This window comes from Ailuropoda melanoleuca, chromosome 16 (genome assembly GCF_002007445.2).
Source record: "Ailuropoda melanoleuca isolate Jingjing chromosome 16, ASM200744v2, whole genome shotgun sequence".
In the NCBI taxonomy this organism is placed as follows: Eukaryota; Metazoa; Chordata; class Mammalia; order Carnivora; family Ursidae; genus Ailuropoda; species Ailuropoda melanoleuca.
Genome location: NC_048233.1, coordinates 10,550,632 through 10,569,777, shown reverse-complemented (window position 1 = coordinate 10,569,777; position 19,146 = coordinate 10,550,632). Strand labels below are relative to the sequence as shown.

Here is a 19,146-nt window from a genome sequence, read left to right as displayed (position 1 = left end):
TACAAATGCCTGGAAAGCAATCTACCAAGTGGCCCTCACCATAGCCCCACACATTTGTTTCCTTGCTCCAGCATCCAATTACATTGGGCTTCTAGTTGTTAATAAACCTAGCTTCTTTAAAGTATGCATGCCCAAATAAAACTACACAAATGAACCTTGTTCAGGAAATGTAATAGAAGGTCATACTGTATCCAGATGACCACACTGTGCTCTGTAATAAGTGTGATCTGTAGGTGCCAGGGTATAAGCATGGATTTGAGTCATTGGGTGTGGGTGGGTGTGTTTGGCTGTGTGCCTATAGTCGTGTTTGGCCCACCATGAGCAGTTCTAAGTGAGGATGTCTGTGCACACAGGCCTTTAAATTACTTTCTTCGCTATGTATTAGTGGGTGTGTAGTTTGGTTTCTGGGCAGAGCTTGCAAGTTGGAGCTGGCTGCTGACTGATTTTTTCTTCCACTTGTAAGGTGGTTAAAAGAGATTATGCTCACAGAACACTCCCCGGAGAGCCAAACTCGTTAAACTGGCTGCTCCCTGAATGAACACAATTACATCTGATAGTGCACTGAAAAGGAAGTAAGAAGAAAGGAGAACAGGAATGAGAATGGCAGTGAGAAATTTTCAAGCAGCTTTTGAATTCTCCTGACTGTGCTAATGTTTTATTATTGAAGATCTTCTCCTTCTCTACGGTCTCCCTGATTCTTACCCTAGCACCAGTGTTTTCCTTCCATGTGGTCTTACGGAATTGAGGAAACTTTCTCAAATGCCTTTTACCTTGCCTTCTTGGCTTATAAACTAGATGAGATGGACTTTGTTACCTTTTAATTCATTGACTTCATAGATCCCTTGTTCTGTACAAGCCCACAGATAAGAAGGTGCCTCCCCTCTCCCCAGTTTTCCTCCTGGCTACTCCTCTGTATACATGGGCTTCCATCAACCAACCACACAACTGTCTTTCTTCTGAGTTGTAAGAAAATTGCCTAATTCACATCTCACAATATAAGCTCAGGGATCTCCAAGAATAGTGAAAAGAGGGTGAGGTTGGAACTGGAAGGTTTCTTTATGTATGTGTTTCAGGCACTAAGAGACTCTGCCTCAATAAGTCCCATTGTGGTTACTAGTATCAACAATAAAGCACAACATGTAACAGAAGGTCGCATAATATGGTGAATAGCACATATGTACAATATAGTATTCTGTAATTCTGGTTTGTAAAATTTTACTTGTTAGCAAATCACTACAAAACTAGATCACTTAGGATCACCTAAACAGAAAAAAAATAAAATTCAAAAAATTAAAAAAAGTTCTTTTTCCAGATCAGTCAGAATTAATTAGAACTAGGGAAGACTTTGTTAACCAAGGGCAAAATAAAGTTTGTAGATATCTATATATAAACATTATATAGATATTTCAGAAAGATAAAACCAGGTTTTGGGAGGTGTACTTTCAAATATATGCTGATCATGTAGAATTAAGTGATGTACCTAGAGAATCTCTGGCCCAGTAAGCCAGAAACTGGTTTACTTGGAGGAGAATTTGGAACTGAATACATAGAGAGGGATGCGGTGGGAGAAAGATTTTTATGGTATATCACTTTAATTTTTTTTGGAACTTATGAATATGTATATATATGTATATATATATATATACATCTATGTGTGTGTGTGTGTGTGTGTGTGTATTACTTAAGAGAGAGAGAAAGAAGATGGCTTGATTCTGATACTCTCTTTAATCTATATACTAGTAGGGATGAATGCCTGTGTCTGTCTATATATAATGACCAGGGGAAGCTCCAATTAAAAAATAAGTGATACACAGAAAAAAAAATTAAACCTGCTTAGGATTATAGGGGAGGTGGATCATTCCCATATAACCCACAGACCACAATTGCTCAGACAGGTGCTGTGAACATGAACTTGAGCTTTGGAGCAGGGGTCTTGGGTAGGAGGGGAAACTTAAAATAATTTGAGAAATAATGGCATAAAAGGATAAGGCCAGATCAGGGCTATATGGGCTGTATAATAGAAAAGGGAAAAATGCTAGGAAAAAACAAAGTTCTTCACACTTGAATATCAGGTAGATGGACAGAGATGAATGGATGACTTAGAAAGTTCCAGATAACCATGCACTTAATACCTAATGATCTTCTGAGGTGTCTTAAAATTCTCTGTATGCTCCATTTTATTTTTTTCAGAATAACTCCGTCCTTGGGAATTATTCTCAGTGGTGTTCTGTGCATTCTCTGAGGGCCAAGCAAAGGAGTGGACAGCTGTGTGGCCTGGGAGATGAGAGGGGCATGGCACGAATTCTACTGGAATGCAGTCTTAGTGACAAGCTGTGTGGTAAGAACAGACACCACAGATGCCTGTCTAATCAGAGGTATTCTAGGATTCTGATTCTGATTCTAGGATGACAGAGACTAAGGTCTGCATAGATTCTAGAAGGAGGATGAGTTGACCTCTAGTAGATTCTGCTTCTGATTCTAGGATGACAGAGACTAAGGTCTGCATAGATTGTAGAAGGAGGATGAATTGACTTCTAGTAGAAATGAAGATGGTGTTCATCAAGGAATGGGCACTAGAGGTCATTGTCTGTGAAGAGGGACAAGTGCCAATCAGAGATCCAGATGCTGCATACTTCACCTCAGCAGGAAAAATGAGATGAGACACAGAGCACACTTGACAGGCTGAGAAGTGGAGACACTGGGGTTTCTGATTAAAGAGTTGCTCTCAATAGTGGTTCCATTGTATGGAAATGGAGGAGAAGAAGGAAGAAATGATCATTTCATGTATGAGGAGCTGAGGACTGGTGGGTACAGGAAGTTGTGTGGACATCAGATTGGGGTTCTTCTTCAATCTCTCATCTTCCTGCTTGATTTCCTACCCAGTTGTCCGGGAGCAGCAATATGAGATCATCATCATCCCAACCATTCTAGTTGGCACCTTCCTTATCCTTCTTGTGGTCATCCTGAGGCTTTTTATCAGAGGACAAAGAGCTCAACAACAGTCTCCTGGACTCCGAGGTAAAATTCAAACTGGGGCTGGGAGGAGGGCCAGGGAAGATGGAGCTTACAGAAAGTAAGACCCAAGTCTCAGTGAGCCCAGGTCTAGAAGGTGAGATCCCTGCTATGGGAGAGGCGGTATGGGGCCCCTCTTGTGGAATTGAGGGGTGGTGAGCTCTTCTCTAGGAAGTCATGAGTAGAAACTCAGTATATGCTTGTTAGTTGAAACAACAGTAGGTAAGGCAGGCTTCATGTGACCTGTTTTATCTTCTTTGTCCTATTGCACTATCAAATATTTGGCCACGTGAGTGTCTACATATTGGGGAGGAAAATTAGTAGGTAAAGCCAAAGGCTTTGTTACCAGTCTTAAAGGATGACATTTTACTCTGTAATACATCCCAGCCCTGCTCATGCTCCTGGACTATATGATGAAAAGGAGTGGCCTTCATAGTAGTCTTTGAAGCAATAAGTAGGAGATAATGTCCTGTTCTGAAGTAACACTTAGCATATAATGAAAGTGAATTAGCTTACATGAAACTAAGAGTAAAGAGAAGAAAAAAAGTCATGACAGTGATCAGAAACTGTTTAGTGACTGATCCCCATTCTCTATCTGAATGGTAAATTGGGTGATGGGCATTAAGGAGGGCACTTGATGTAATGAGCACTGGGCATGATAAGCAACTGATGAATCACCAAATTCTACCCCTGAAACTAATAATGCACTATATGTGAACTAAACTGAATTTAAATAAAAAGTTAAAAAAAAAAGTTATCCCAATTCTCTTCTTCACTTACAGAAAAACTTCTCAGGGAAGTTGTCTAAACTCACTCTCGTGACTTCTACTTGTCACATTCTCTTTCAAACATACTAAAATAAGGCTTTTCTCCCCACTACTCCACCAAAACAATTCTCTCCGAGATTGCCAGTGACAGCTATATTGAGTCCTCTTAACCTGTCAAAAGCATTTGGAACAATTTTGCACCTTCTCCTTCTTGAAACACTTTATTTTCCTTTTAAATCTATAGTCACTCCCTTAATGGTCTTATTTTCAGTCTTACGGATTCAAACACTTTCTCTATTCTAATTGTAGTCCCCCGTTGAACTCCAGATTCTTATTTAAACCACTTACTTCGCAGTTTGGATCCAATACACATCTCATATGTAATATGCCTACAGCAAAGGTCCTGAAATTCCCTCACAAATGTCTTCTGATTTTCTATGAAGTGTTCAGTCTAAAATCTTGCAGATGTCCTTGACTCCTTTTTCTCTCATACTTTGTATCCAATCCGTTAGCAAATCCTGTTAAACTGATCTTCAGAAGAAATTTAAGCCTCTTTCATCTTTCATAGATCGTTGTAGTACACCCCTAACTGGTTTCCCTACTTCTTTCCCTGTCCCTTTATGGTTCTCCACAGGACAGCAGAATGATTCTTTTAAGGCCTAAGTCAGTCCTGACCATTCTCTGCTTGGAATAAAATAAAAAATAAAATAAAACAAGATGAGATGAGATGAGATGAGATGAAACGAGATGAAGGGAGATGAAATAAAATTAAATAAATAAAATAAATAAATAAAATAAATAAATAAATAAAATAAAATAAAAATTTTATTAGAATAAAGACAAAATTCTTTCAATGGCCTTCCATGACATGGGCCCTCTCTGGCCTCAATGTTGTATAATTCTCCAATTATCCCACATGGTTCCATCTGTACTAACTTCATTTTTCTTCCTCAAATATGACAAGAATGCTTCTTCCTCAATACCTCTGCTCATCCTGTTCCCTCTGTCTGTAATATCCTTCCTGATACCAGTATGGTTTGCTCTCTAATTGCTTCCTGGCATTTCTCAAATGTCATCCTATCAGAAAGGCCTGTCCTGGCCTTGAAATATAAAATAGCATTGTGGATAGCCTCTGATTCTGCTCTTTTCCTTTATAACACTCATCACCTGGTATGTTGTTATCTGTTTCCTCTCTCCTACCACTAGAAAGTAATCATAAGAATCTGGGCTTTGCCTATTCCCAACACCTAGAACAGTTCCTGGCATGCAGGATGTGATATCTATCAAATGAATGGATAGATTAATGAATGAATGGAGGTTTAATGAGAAGAATGAATTTCTCTTTTCCCATGGAGAAAAACTAAGAAAAGGGGAAAGTATCAGAAGATTTTGACTGAGACTCTAGGAAATATGCAATAATTTGACTTTGGGGACATCTTCAGGGAAGAAGAATAACCATGGCTTAGAGTAGAGTAGTTACCCAATAACCTTCCCTCCACCTTTAAAAACATTTGATTGACTTAAGCATTAGTCCCTACTGGTAGTCACCACCACGTTTTAGGTATCTGTGGTTTCAGTGCGTATCCAGGAACTTCCTTAATTGTTTCCATACTATACCTATACTGAACTATAATCCTGAGAAGGATAGAAATAAAATGTCATTACCACTTTCCAGAGGTCCATTTTGAGTTGTCTTAGAAGCAATTGGGTTATTATAAATGCTTTACAAGGTTGGTACTGATGCTGGTTCACAGAAGGTATCCCCCACATGGGGCAGAGAGAAAATGCTGCAGGAACTTCTTTTCCAGTGTGTTCCAGGCTCTGCTTTCCTGGAGAGTCCCTAGGGCAGGGGAAGATGACTGGTATCATCTCTTTGTTCTAGGCATCGCCCCTGTGCCTCCATCTAGGGGCCTAAGCTGGCAGGTGTCAGGGCACGGAGGATGTGTGTCTGTTCCACTTAAGGAGACATCGGTGGAAAGCCTCCTACGAACTTCCACTCAAGCTCTGGCTGAGCTGCAAGTGCCCCGGGAGCAACTCTCTGAGGTTCTGGAGCAGATCCACAGTGGTCGTTGCGGAGCCATCTATCGAACCAAGATGTACACGGGGGACCCTGCTAAGCCGAAGACTGTTGTCCTCAAGGCTTTGAAAGGTAAACGGAGAAGTGTTTGACTTCCGTTTCCCTTTTTTACTGTTCTACTTTGAGCCCCCAGCCACGAGCCCTAACATGCTTACAGACATTAAGATGTTAATCAACAGATAACTGTGATCGCAGTTGTGTGCAGGGTAAGAAGGGGATAAAAGTGAAAACTTGAGGCGGGAATGTTTTTCCTGGGGTCTTTCCCTAGCTCAGTGTTGCCTGTTGAGGCTGCTAGAACTGATTTTTTCATACTGGATATTAGTGCACGAGGATTTTGAGGTTGTTCCTTCATTTATCTACACTATTACTTTCCCTAATACTGTTCTCTTTCTCCCTCCCCTCCCCTGCCTTCCCTCCGTTGCTTTCTTGGTTTCTTCCTCCCTTCCTCTTTTCTTTTTTTCTCCTTATATGGACCAGTAGTAGTGGATACATAAAACAGAACAAGTACGGGATAAGCAACAATACTAATCAAAAGGCCTAGGCAGTGATAATATCTGAATGTGAATACTTGCCCATTTAGGCAGATGAAAGTCTATCCAGTTCTAAGGCCTATGATTCTATATTTGCTTTGACAAAAAAATCAGTGACATTGAGAATTATCTTTGAATTAGTTCCCTTTCTCTTTAGTTTTTGTCTATACTTATTCTCCTTTAGAGTCTTGAAAATTACCATCTGAGGTTGCTTCCTCCCTCATACCTCCCATTTTACTGGTAGTGTTCTGACTGGTTCCCATGGCTTGTTTGTACTCCATAGAACCGGCTGGGCTTCATGAGGTGCAGGATTTCTTAGGGCGAATCCAATTCTATCAGTACCTGGGGAAGCACAAGAACCTGGTACAGCTGGAAGGCTGCTGCACAGAAGAGCTGCCACTCTTTATGGTACTGGAGGATGTGGCCCAAGGGGACCTGCTCAGCTTTCTCTGGACCTGTCGGCGGGTGAGCGGTAGGGTAGCGGTGTTAGGCTTAGCCTGGCTGATTAGCTGTTCACTGTCATATAGCCTGGCAAATGACAAAGCAGAGAACATTATAACATAACAATAATTATTACCATCCAATAAAACTTTATATGATGACAGAAAAATTCTCTATCTGCTCTGTTCAAAATGGTAGCCACTAATCACATGTGGCTATGGAGCAGTTGAATGCGGATGATAGGACTGAGAAACCGAATTTTTAAAATTTTATTTAATTTTGAATAATAAGCTTTTAAATAGCCCTGTGTGGCTAATGGCTATCATACTGGGCAGTGCAGATTTAGAGTATGAACTCTTGGCTTTATATCTTACAAGCTATGTGACTTTGGTCAAGTCACCTCTCTGAGCCTGAATTTTCTGCATCTGTAAAATGGAAATAATAATAAGTTGTTATTAAAATTAATAGAAATTATGTATGTAAAAACTATTGTTAGTATTGATTGTAATTTTATTGCTGTTAGCCTTAAATGTGTCTTCTATTCCGTAACATCACTCTAGTATGCCAGGGTTGATGAGGAGAAATTCAGTTTGAAAGTTTTTGTATTTCAAATTCATATTTAAAAAAATTTAAATGTTTAGAAATTTCCAGACTAAAGTGCAAGTCCTCTTCCTTGCAGTTTTCCTGCTTCTCTACATATTCCTCTTTCTGAAGTACTAGATGTTTCCCTAGTTAGTTCCTCACTTACCAATGAACAAGTTCAATTTTAATCAAGCCTCCTCAAAAGACTGATTACTTTACTACTAAATGTGTATGATAAAGGGACCCTGTTAATGCCTTACATCCAGTGGTGTAAATAGAACAATGGGCAAGTCTTCAGGCATTTAAGCCTTTGTAAGAGGTTATTCATCTGTAACTTGTTCTCTGCTCTAGCTTCACTACTCTATTTTTCAAAACGATTATGCTTCTCTATTTTATTTTATTTATTTTTTAAGATTTTATTTATTTATTTATTTGACAGAGAGAGACAGCCAGTGAGAGAGGGAATACAAGTAGGGGGAGTGGGAGAGGAGGAAGCAGGCTCCCAGCGGAGGAGCCTGATGCAGGGCCCGATCCCAGGGATCCAGGATCGCGCCCTGAGCCAAAGGCAGATGTCCAGCCACTGAGCCACCCAGGTGCCCCTATGCTTCTCTATTTTAGACCATCTACACGTGCTTCTCTCATTACACCAAACTTCTCCCTTGTCTTTTTTTTTTGGCAGTCATTGTCCACTCATTCTTTAGATCTTTTTTTCTTTTTTTGTCACCATCATATGCTCTCTTTTCCATGTCCTTCATGGAACTTATAGATATGTAACCATATATTTATATATGATTATTTGATTCTCATGTCACATTTTTAAGTTCCAGAAGGCAGCAGACATGTTTATTTTGCTCACTTTTGTGTTCTTAGTTCCTAAGGTAGAAGGAACATGGCACATAGCAGGCATTCAATTATGTGTTGAGTTAATGTCCTTTATTAACCACACACACATACACATGGTGCCTCAGGAAAACTGCTGCATTATTCAGGGGATAGTCTTATGTATATCTGTCTTTCTTACCTGCTATTCTGTTCTTCCTTCATTCTATTATTTATCTACATTCTTTATTGTTTTTCTAGGTCAATATATCATTGTACTTCTTTGCATATCTGAGAATCTCTCATATTAGCCCCTTCCTGAATCTTTATCCCTATGTTTTTGTAGCTTTTCCTTAGCCTTGATATCTGCATTTATGAATATATCTGCCCCTATTTTACTTTTTTCGAATCTGTTCATGTCATTTTGATTTGATGTTTTTTCTTTGTGTGTAGGATGTGATGACCATGGATCGCCTTCTCTATGATCTCACAGAAAAGCAAGTCTATCACATCGGGAGGCAGGTCCTCCTGGCTTTGGTAAGGCTGGGCAAAATGACAACAGATGGTATGGATTTTTCTTGTTAGCCCGATATTTGACATTATATTTCTCATATTTATATTTCCAAATGAGGTATAAAGAAAATCAGATGGAGATTAAGGGACAGAAACTCAAGCACTGATAAATTGTTTTCAGTTCTTTCTTTAGGAAATTATTTAGATAACATACCACAGGATTGGTATTTTAGGCAGAAAGTCATCAACTTAGGGTTTGTAGAAGGTTTTTAAACAGGAAGGGTTTTAAAAGTTTTCTCAGTCGGGGCACCTGGGTGGCTCAGTTGTTAAGCGTCTGCCTTCAGCTCAGGGCATGATCCCAGAGTCCTGGGATCGAGCCCCACATCAGGCTCCTCCATTGGGAGCCTGCTTCTTCTTCTCCCACTCCCCCTTGCCTGTGTTCCCTCTCTCGGCGGCTGTCTCTCTCTCTGTCAAATAAATAAATAAAATCTTTAAAAAAAAAAAAAAGGTTTCTCAGTCTTCTTAAAGGTTAAAAACCAGGGCCAAGAATTATGTGCTTGACACTNTTCTCCCACTCCCCCTTGCCTGTGTTCCCTCTCTCAGCGGCTGTCTCTCTCTGTCAAATAAATAAATAAAATCTTTAAAAAAAAAAAAAAAAAGGTTTCTCAGTCTTCTTAAAGGTTAAAAACCAGGGCCAAGAATTATGTGCTTGACACTCTTACTTCCCCATATATACTAAGAGATGTAAAATGGCAAATAGCGAGTGAGTTGGGAGGAGACATGGGAAGAGAAACCAAATGGGTGAAAGTCTGCAGAGCTAGAAGGAAGTGCACAAGTTTATGCCTGAAAAACAAGAAAGACGAGTTCAGAACACGTTTGGCTGAAGACTTGCTTTGATACTGAATGTGATAGGAAATACATATACTTTAAAAAGAACAAGGAACAAGTGGAAAAGAAGAAGGGGCAACAGTGAGATCATTCCTTCATTTTAAACCAACTTAAATAAAGAGGTAAGAGAGAAAAAGCGTTTAGGAGAAAAAAATGTACGTTTACCAGAATTAGTCAGGAAATTTAGATGACAGTTTCTATGAAGTTATTTAGATGACTTTGCTTAAAATTAGCATTTGCTATATAGAAAATCAGGCTCTGTGAAGCTACTATTTTATGTATTTGATACATCTTGCCTCCTTGAGGTGTGAAATGTACCAGGGATCTAAATGGAATCTAGGAAGGCCTAGAAAAGAAGCAGTGCGTTGAGAAAGAGCAGTAGTTACAGCCAAAGTTCCCATAAGGCACAGGAGAGAGCACATCGTAGAAATGAATATTGTCTACAGTGTCTGGAGGGCCTAGTTGGTATGCTCCCTTGATAAAGTTAGGGTGTCAGGATACAGCCTACCTTGTACGTATTCTGAGCCACAATTGCAGTGGTGTCCCACAGGGATGCATTGGTCAGGACTCTGGATTACCAGTTAGAAGGCAGTGTCATACTATTTTTTTTTCTTACTTTGACAACCTCGGAGTCACTACATTCTTCAATTCTTCTCGTGACAGTATAATTTGTTTTAGAACTTTGTTCTAAAACAAGTTACTGTTTCCTTCATCAATGACTGGAAATGACTGTTTTAACCTTTTATTTATTTAATTTTTTTACACCATTTTTATTTAGCAATCATAGACCTCAATCTCTAGCTCTTTGGTCACGTATAGCTTTTCAACTTCTTATGCCTTGGATAGCCTGACGTTGGGGGAAACGATTGCAGCAAATCAGTGTCATCCAGGCGCAATGGTTTTCAAAGGCTTTGTTGGCTGTGCTAGAATCATTGTGACATTTCTTAAAAATAGAGATTACCAGGTCCTTCTTCCTAAATTTTGGTTAAGTAAATCTGGAGCAAAAATATGTTTTTAAAAAGCTCTCAGGCAATTCTGATTTGTAGGCTGGCTTGAGAATTATTAGCAGAATTTGTCGTACTTCCTATGAATTAGAATACCCGGTTCTGGTCACTACCACTTGGATCTGTATGACCTCACATAATCATTTAGATTTATCTAAAAGATACTTCCCTAACTCATCTGACCTAGGTATTTTAGGGAGTTCTGTATAAATTTATTATTATGACACTCAATTTTGCTATGTATATGTTACCTTGTTTGGGGGACTGCTGCTAGAAACTTGAAACCTTCTTTCTCAGGGTCTAGCTGGATCCTATCCGGGAGAAATGTAAACTCAGGCAGGGGTCAGAGCTTGACACAGAATGGATAATCATACCTTCCAAACCCAGTATTAATGCTATTTGGATTATTTGCTCAGTTTGGTAATCCTAAACATAATGCAAAGATGTCTGATTCATTATGGTGACTTGGAAGTGATGTGTCATTATCAGTGAGACTTGTTCAGAGTTGGAAATGTCCTTGTCTTTTTGAGGATTCCTAGGACTGCTTCTCGTTGTCTGTGACTCGAGCCACAACCTCAGACAGCTGATCCATCTTTGATCTTACGCTGACAGGAATTTCTCCAGGATAAGCATCTGTTCCATGGGGACGTGGCAGCTAGGAATATCCTGGTCCAAAGTGATCTTACTGCTAAGCTCTGTGGACTGGGCCTGGCTTATGAAGTCCATGCTCAAGGGGCCATCCCGGCTACTTACACCGTACCTCTCAAGTGGCTCGCCCCAGAACGGCTTCTGCTGAGACCAGCTGGCATCAGTGGAGATGTGTACGGTTTGTTCCCACTCTTTGGACTTCTTCCCTTCTTAACCTAGGTGTCCTCCAGTTCCTGACCATGACTGTATTTGTTGCCAATTATGTCTACATGTGAAATCTCTACTTAGAAGTCAGACAGACTCTCCAGGAGAAATACGTGTTTGTGACAGAGCTCATACTTGGTATCTGGCTGCAATCCTTTTTAGTGCCTTTTAAAGTATTCCTTCTGTATTAGATTAGCAGCCTTAATTAGGAAAGAGAAAAGAAGAGTGAAAAGATTATTCGTACCAATATCCAAGGACTTAATCTAGTAGAGTCCCTTTATCAGGAGGTGGGTCCACTTAGTCAAAAGTTGAGTTAAACCAGGAATTATTAAAATAAAAAGAAATATACATACTTCGAATAATTTATTTTGACTTAAAACATATACGTATACATTTATTGACTGATCTTTTAGGGGCGGGCCAGAGCCTTTCTTATGAGGACTGACTTGCTAAATGAAGTTATGTGTTGTATTTATTGTATAAATAGCATCCATAACACATTATGTTTGAGTTTCAGCTTGCGATGATTCTGAGTGAGAAATCTGAAAAAAATGGTGAAGAAATTTGACTGCAGACGTTTATTATTATTTTTTCCAATTGTCTGCTGTTGGCCCACCCACACAATGTGACAATGCTTTGTTTTTAGCAGGGTATTTTTATAGAATACTTTCAAAGCATTCAACCTAGTTTTCAGGAACTAATGCTTTTTTGCATTTATATTTAATTGATTACATAATTACATTGATATATCTGATGGTGTAAACAGTACTGTAAAGAATCACAATTGACTTTCAGTAGCCATATAATTCAGCGCTCAGAGAAACACAGAGATGTAACATATAGTATCTTACTAGCATGAATGTCATGAGCAGCAGAGGAAATTCAGAACACTAGTTAATATGGTGAGTCAATTAAGAGATATCCATTACTGCTTCACTGACANAGCTCAGAGAAACACAGAGATGTAACATATAGTATCTTACTAGCATGAATGTCATGAGTAGCAGAGGAAATTCAGAACACTAGTTAATATGGTGAGTCAATTAAGAGATATCCATTACTGCTTCACTGACATCTGCTTTTCAGTAGAGGTCTGGGATTAATAAGCTTAACTGGGAAATACTGCTTGTTTAATGGTGGTATTACAGAATATTGAAATTAACATGGCTTAAATTATATCGCTCTGGCAAATTCTATTCCCGTTGTGTGTAAAGCTTGTTCTGTTAATATTTTTCCTAGGTTTGGGCAGTTAGATCTATTGAGGAAATAGTAGATAAATGATAAACCTCACTGGGACTTGTACTAAGAATAAAGGCTAGAATTTCAGCATGAATGAATGGAAAGGATGAAAAAGATGCAGAAGGTAATGATGTTTGGGTTAGATGTGTTTGTGTATTTGCATAAACACATACACACACGATTCAGCAAATGATAGTAAACGTCCATTAATGTGAAATATAGAAGAAAGGAGACATAAATTCAGTCTGTGAAGGGATTAGACTTGAAGGGGATTGAAAAGAAATGCTTTCTAATTCTTTCTAATTATGTTATGAGACACCTTCAATTCCCCTTCATTGCCTTTATACGGTTTTTACTGAAGGCCCCTGATAGTCTAAGCGCTCTCTTTAGGAAAGGCAGAAATCGCAATTAAGTAAATGGCTTTGTTTCTTTCACAGCTGGTCCTTTGGGATCCTGCTTTATGAGATGGTGACTCTAGGTAAGGAGGGTCCCTAAAGTAGTATCTGTATGCAAATATACAAGTATGTTTACTTGGGTGGGCCATGAAATATGCTATGGGAGGAGGTTTCAGTATGATCTCTGAGGTCTGAACTGGGCTAACATGAAATCCCTCTCCTCCCTTTCACTTTTTTTTTTTTTTTTTTTTTTTTTTTTTTTCNTTTTTTTTTTTTTTTTGCTTGCTTTTTCTTCCTTTCCCTAACACCTTACCAATTCCAAAAGAGGATTTAAAATCCAAAGAATAATTTATTTATTAACCCATTTGATAGAGAAAATGCAGTACATTCCCACACTTGGGGAGTGGAGGGCAGGTCTCATTTCTCACTTTGCTCTGTTACTTTTGTAAAGACTCAACATTTTTCTAAATTATCAGTTTTTTTCCTCCCAAACACCTGTTTTTTTTTTGTTTTTTTTTGTTTTTTTTTGTTTTTTTACCCCTCAAACTCTCTAAGCTATATTCTTAGTTGATCACCAGGGAGCAACTATATTGTATTTAGCATTTTTCCTTTGGCTCTACCTTTTGCAGGCAGTTAGTCCAGCTGGATGAAGAATCATATTATAGCTCATATTCTAGAGGACCTAAAGTTCCCTTGCTACTCTCATTTTTTCCATACCAATAGGGGCACCACCATATCCTGAAGTCCCTCCTACCAGCATCCTACAATATCTCCAAAGAAGGAAAATCATGAAGAGACCCAGTAGTTGCACGCATACCATGTAAGTGGCTTTTAGGGTCTACTCTTCTCTCACTGCAGCTCCTTTTTGATCCCCAACAACTGTGCACTTTTAAAGTGGCTCAGATGATTCCTAGCTTTCCATTATGTGCTAATATATAGCCTTAGACAAACCTATGCAGTAAAGTACATCTGCTCATATAACATATACATATACATACATATATGTGTGTGTGTATACACATACATACACACACAGTGTTGAGGCAACAACTGAAAACTACGTTGATAAAATTTAGTTCTTCAAGAAGCTTCTAAAATAGGAAGAAGTGGACCAAATCCAATGTAAAAACGGTAGTGTTTTGCTTGTCTAAATGTCAGTATCAGTCAGAGACTGCCAGCCGCAGTTCTTGTACAGCTGCCATAAAATCCATTGCTCTAGAGTTACTCACTGGCTCTTATTTAGTTTTTAACCTTTAAAAAATTTTGACTATTTTTCCAGTTCTGAGCAAATTAGAAGCCAACAGGAAGAAGGGGGGTAGTAAGAAATTAGAAAGATGGGAGAAGGAGTATCTAATAATGTTAGCAGAAGGGGACAGCTGATGAGCCAGTGCAGAGACAGAAAATGGAAAAATTAAAAATTATACACAGAATTTTATAACCTATAAATTACAAAAAGGGATTGTTGTAGAATATAAGAAAAGGTTAAAATATTTATAAGAAGTCAGGGGAGAATATGTCAATATAAATTTCTGATAATATTGCTATTTTATAAATTTTTCAGCATTGAAAGGGTATATTTCCATCACTCGAGTTCCCCACCAGTAAAAACTTTATCAAGCAGATTATAAATGTTAACTATCATAACTATATACCTTTATATATATATACACACTTACACACATTCACATATACAGTATAATTCTGCCTGGGTATACTGGAATGACAATGAAAAATATTTCTTATAGGCTTTTTCTATATGTAAAAATCTGTCCTTTATGTTGGGAGAGGCGAGACACTTAACCAATAAGGTATCCGATCTTGAAGGATTTAATATTTGGATGAGATATCTAAAACAACCTGAAAATCAACAAAAAGTGGGAGGTAACATAAAAGAAGGGTTAAAAGCTCAGACTCACGTCATAGGGTCAAAAAGACCATGTTCACTTCTAGTCCTGCTACTTTACTGAACATTGTTTACTTACCTTAAAATAGGTATAATGATAATCCTACCTCAGAGTTATTGTGAGGTTAAAATAAGATAATGTATGTTAAGTTCCACTACCATGCCTTATAAAATAAGTAAGTTCTTGCTAAATGTTATCAGTGTTACTAAATTAGCATCTTTTACAGTCTCATTGTACAACAGTAAAGAGTGTGGGAGACTCAGTGTGAGCTGAGGCTTATAAGGGAAGGTTGCATAGAAGGATTGAGATCTAAAACAAACCCACAGAAAATGACAACCATCGAGAGGATGCTCAAGGAATTGGGCATGAGCAAAGACAGAGCTGGGCGTTAAAAACCACATCTAAGGCATAGCAAGACACTGACTTGGCTGGAGGAAAGGGATTCAGTTAGGCAAGGTCTCTGGGGAAGAGAAGCTTGGAGGTAGGATGTTGGTTTTACATGTAAGACAGTGGGAAACCACTGTAGGTTCTTGAGAGGGATAAGACATGACAAGAAGTGTTTGATAACAGACTACATTGTTAATTCTTTGTAAACAGGATGGAAGAAGGTGGTAAGTACTTTTATCTAGATTAAGGCAATTTCCTGGAGAAGCTAAATAATAAAGGAGGGCAATGACCCGGATTAATGAAAGGAATGATCTAATTAATTAGATTATTCAAAATTAGTGTGAATCATATTATTCCATAGCTTCTTGTTTTGTTGGCTGCAAGGTAGCTTTTACTGGGAGATACCTAATAGCAATAGTCTGGAATGTTACAAGTTAGTAACATCTAAAGGATGAGAACACTTAAATTCTGAGACTTTTGGGCAATAGAGTGAAAAAAAACTGTTCTGTCATACTGATTCTAGTTTGAGAAATCTTCAGTCGTTCTTATAAAAAGGGCTCTGATGATAAGATGATATTAAGCGATTTAATACTAAGAGGATAAGAAGGAATATTATTCTTTGGGAAGAACAGGAGAGGACAGTGAGATGTAGATGAAAGAACTGCAGGGTTTTTTTTGTCATTAAGGTTTGTTGGAAGAGACATGTTCTTCAAACATTTGCCTTGTCAAGGCAGCAGTTTCTCTTGTTTCCCTTTCAGGTACGGTCTTATGAAGTCCTGCTGGCGCTGGAGTGAGGAGAGCCGCCCCTCCCTTAAAGAGCTACACTCACGCCTAGAAATCGCCGCTCGAACGGCAGATGACAAAGCTGTGTTGCAAGTACCCGAGCTGGTGGTGCCTGAACTGTACGCAGACGTGGCAGGTGTCAGCGTGGACAGCCTCTCCTACAGCTACAGCATCCTTTGAAGATCTTGGGGACAGAAACAATTATGAGTGATCATATACTACTGCAATGAATTCCTTTGAGAACAGAGAATAGCTTTCTAGGGGGACATAAGGGAGAAATAGGATATTCTGCTACACATTTCCCAGGATACCCCAAATGATGCTAGACGAGGCTCTATGATCCGTATGCCCTGGAGGCTGAGAAGTACAGTTTCATTTCTGCTGTCTTAATCCTGAAGACCCACCGTAGATGTGGTAGATGGTACCACTGCAAAGAAAGCCTTAGAAATCTACAGTGTTTGTCTGGCACTGCACATATAGGCTGGTCCTCCCAGCACAGGCTGGTTTCCTCTTGAAGCACGCTTTTATCTAGATTATTATAGGGTCCAGAAAGGTTGGAATCAACTGAGGGAATAGAGAGCTGATAAAGAAGTTGATGAGAAAGAAAATCAAAGGTTCTATTTGCTAAGGAGTATAGACATGGACCAAGGTCATCCTTTAAAGAGAAAGTGGAGGAAGGAGATAACGTTCTTCAGTCCTGGACCATTCATGCAGGACTGGAGGAGGACCATGAAGGAAAACTTCTGAGTTTCCTTTTGGGTATAGATAAGAGCTAGATGATCTCTTTTTATCTAACTATCAGACAGGTGAACTCTGCTGGTACTACTTTTAACTAGAAGCTGGAGGGGTCCTTTCATGATTAAGAACATTCGATAGCTATTGTTCATCAGACTAGGTTCCTGAACCCCATAAAACTGGGGAGACTGAGCCTAGTGAGTCCATTAGGCTGTGATGAATATATAGTTGACCCTTGAACAACATAGGTTTGAACTATGTGGGTCCACTTATACATGGATTTTTTTTCTTGATAAATGCAGTGCAGGTCTGTAAATGTATTTTCTCTTCCTTATGATTTTTTTTCTAGCTTACACTATGGTAAGAATATAGAATGTAATACATAGAACATACAAAATATGTGTTGACTGTTTATGTTTTTGGTAAGGCTCTGGTCAACAGTGGCTATTACTAGTTAAGTTTTGGGGCAGTCAAAAGTCAGACATAGAGTTTTGACTGTGCAGGGGTCAGCACACTTAATCCCTACGTTGTTCAAGGGTCACCTGTATGATGTGTGCATTTAAAAGTAGGAAATGTGAAAGCTAAGCAAGAATGCTTAGTAGTCCAGAAGGTCTTTAAAAGGGTTAAAAAAAGATGTAATCTGAGACAGAAGGATGGTAGTTTCTGATTCAATCGTTCATTGATGTACTGTGAAACTTATTCCATTAAACTAATATTTGTTGAGTAAAGTAAGATTTTCTAGTATACATCTGCCAAAATCTCTACAATAGGGAGGATAAAAGTAAATCAATGGAAGTATACCAACAAAATTTCAAGAGACCATCTACATTGTCAGAAAATTGATTCCTCATGGGGATAATACCTACCTCACAGGGTTTTTGTGAGGACTGAACAAGAATATATATTTGTACAGTATTTGGCTCATATGTGCTCAATAAATGGTAGTTTCCTTTCTTTTCCTCTTCCTTAAGAAAGATAAGAATCTTTCTTACCTTTTTCACTTAAAATCTACTGTAGCCAGAAAGAGAACCTCAGTCTGTCAGTCACACTATAAGGTAGGACATACTGAAGGATGATATGGTACAAGTACCATATGACTAAAATAATGAGCTCATCATTTTTGTATGAGCTTCTGGATGATGACAGTAGCCTCCTACCATTTAAAAATACTGAAAATATCATGGTGATGACAATGTACTTGAACATGTGATCTATGGTTTTAAAGAACACTCTGGGTGCTCGGGAGGGACACCGAAGGCTGCTGTAGGAAAGATGACTGGCAGTTGACAATTTTGTAGAAGTTGGAATCTTAATGAGGTCATGATTAGTCATCCAACTGAATAATAATTATTGCACCTGAAGGAATACCACATGACTAGTAAGGACTTAAGTGGGTGTTAAGTTGCAATAGGGAGAAGGGAGGTAGAGTGGCTTGGCACAAAATGATAAAGTCCTATGGAATCTCGTTGCTTGCCTCTTCATTTAAGTCAAATTTACAAAATATTTATGTATTAATTCAAATATTTATTTAAAAAGGACCTCCCTGAAGAAATGGCATTTAAACTCAGACCTTAGGGGTAGCTAAATAAACCTCACAAAGAGTTAGGAGAAGAGCCATCCCGGAGGGCAGTGGGACTATATGTGTGAAAACTCTGGGGCAAGAAAAAAAGCATAATTTGTTTGAGGAACTGCAAGTAGGCAAGTGGATGGGGGCATAGTGAGGTTAGGAGGAAAGTGGTGCACAGTTAATCAGCACTGCTCTTTCATACTGTATATTCATAGTTATTTTGGTAGGAGGGAAAGCAGACAATTGCTGTTTAAAATTTTTAACCTTAATTTTGTTTTTCTGGATATAGGTTTAGAAAAATGGATACAGTAATTGTTTCTTCTAAGAAAACTGGGTCTTTCCCTCACTTGGCCAGGCTTTCTCCAAAAGGGGGATTATATTTTTGGCATTTTAACTGGTCAGCCAAACCANGACATAAGGGAGAAATAGGATATTCTGCTACACATTTCCCAGGATACCCCAAATGATGCTAGACGAGGCTCTATGATCCGTATGCCCTGGAGGCTGAGAAGTACAGTTTCATTTCTGCTGTCTTAATCCTGAAGACCCACCGTAGATGTGGTAGATGGTACCACTGCAAAGAAAGCCTTAGAAATCTACAGTGTTTGTCTGGCACTGCACATATAGGCTGGTCCTCCCAGCACAGGCTGG

General features: G+C 38.8%; 1 protein-coding gene across 1 annotated transcript; it reads left to right on the top strand.

Moving 5' to 3' along the window:
- The first annotated feature begins 1,639 nt into the window (after nucleotides 1-1,639).
- On the top strand, nucleotides 1,640-18,899 carry STYK1 (serine/threonine/tyrosine kinase 1). Its single transcript, XM_019793139.2, has 9 exons — nucleotides 1,640-2,338; nucleotides 2,884-3,018; nucleotides 5,662-5,928; nucleotides 6,670-6,851; nucleotides 8,682-8,765; nucleotides 11,246-11,454; nucleotides 13,162-13,202; nucleotides 13,843-13,939; nucleotides 16,169-18,899. Exons 1-9 carry the CDS (start codon nucleotides 2,293-2,295, stop codon nucleotides 16,371-16,373), a joined length of 1,266 nt encoding a protein of 421 aa, XP_019648698.2. The 5' UTR covers nucleotides 1,640-2,292; the 3' UTR covers nucleotides 16,374-18,899.
- The last annotated feature ends 247 nt before the right edge of the window (nucleotides 18,900-19,146 follow it).

Excerpts from the sequence above, each read along its gene's own strand:
- STYK1 (XM_019793139.2), top strand. The coding sequence starts at position 2,293 with ATGGCACGAATTCTACTGGAATGCAGTCTTAGTGACAAGCTGTGTG. Across the intron at positions 3,019-5,661 it reads ACAGTCTCCTGGACTCCGAG|GCATCGCCCCTGTGCCTCCA; the intron begins GTAAAATTCAAA and ends TCTTTGTTCTAG. Across the intron at positions 11,455-13,161 it reads GCTGGCATCAGTGGAGATGT|CTGGTCCTTTGGGATCCTGC; the intron begins GTACGGTTTGTT and ends TTTCTTTCACAG.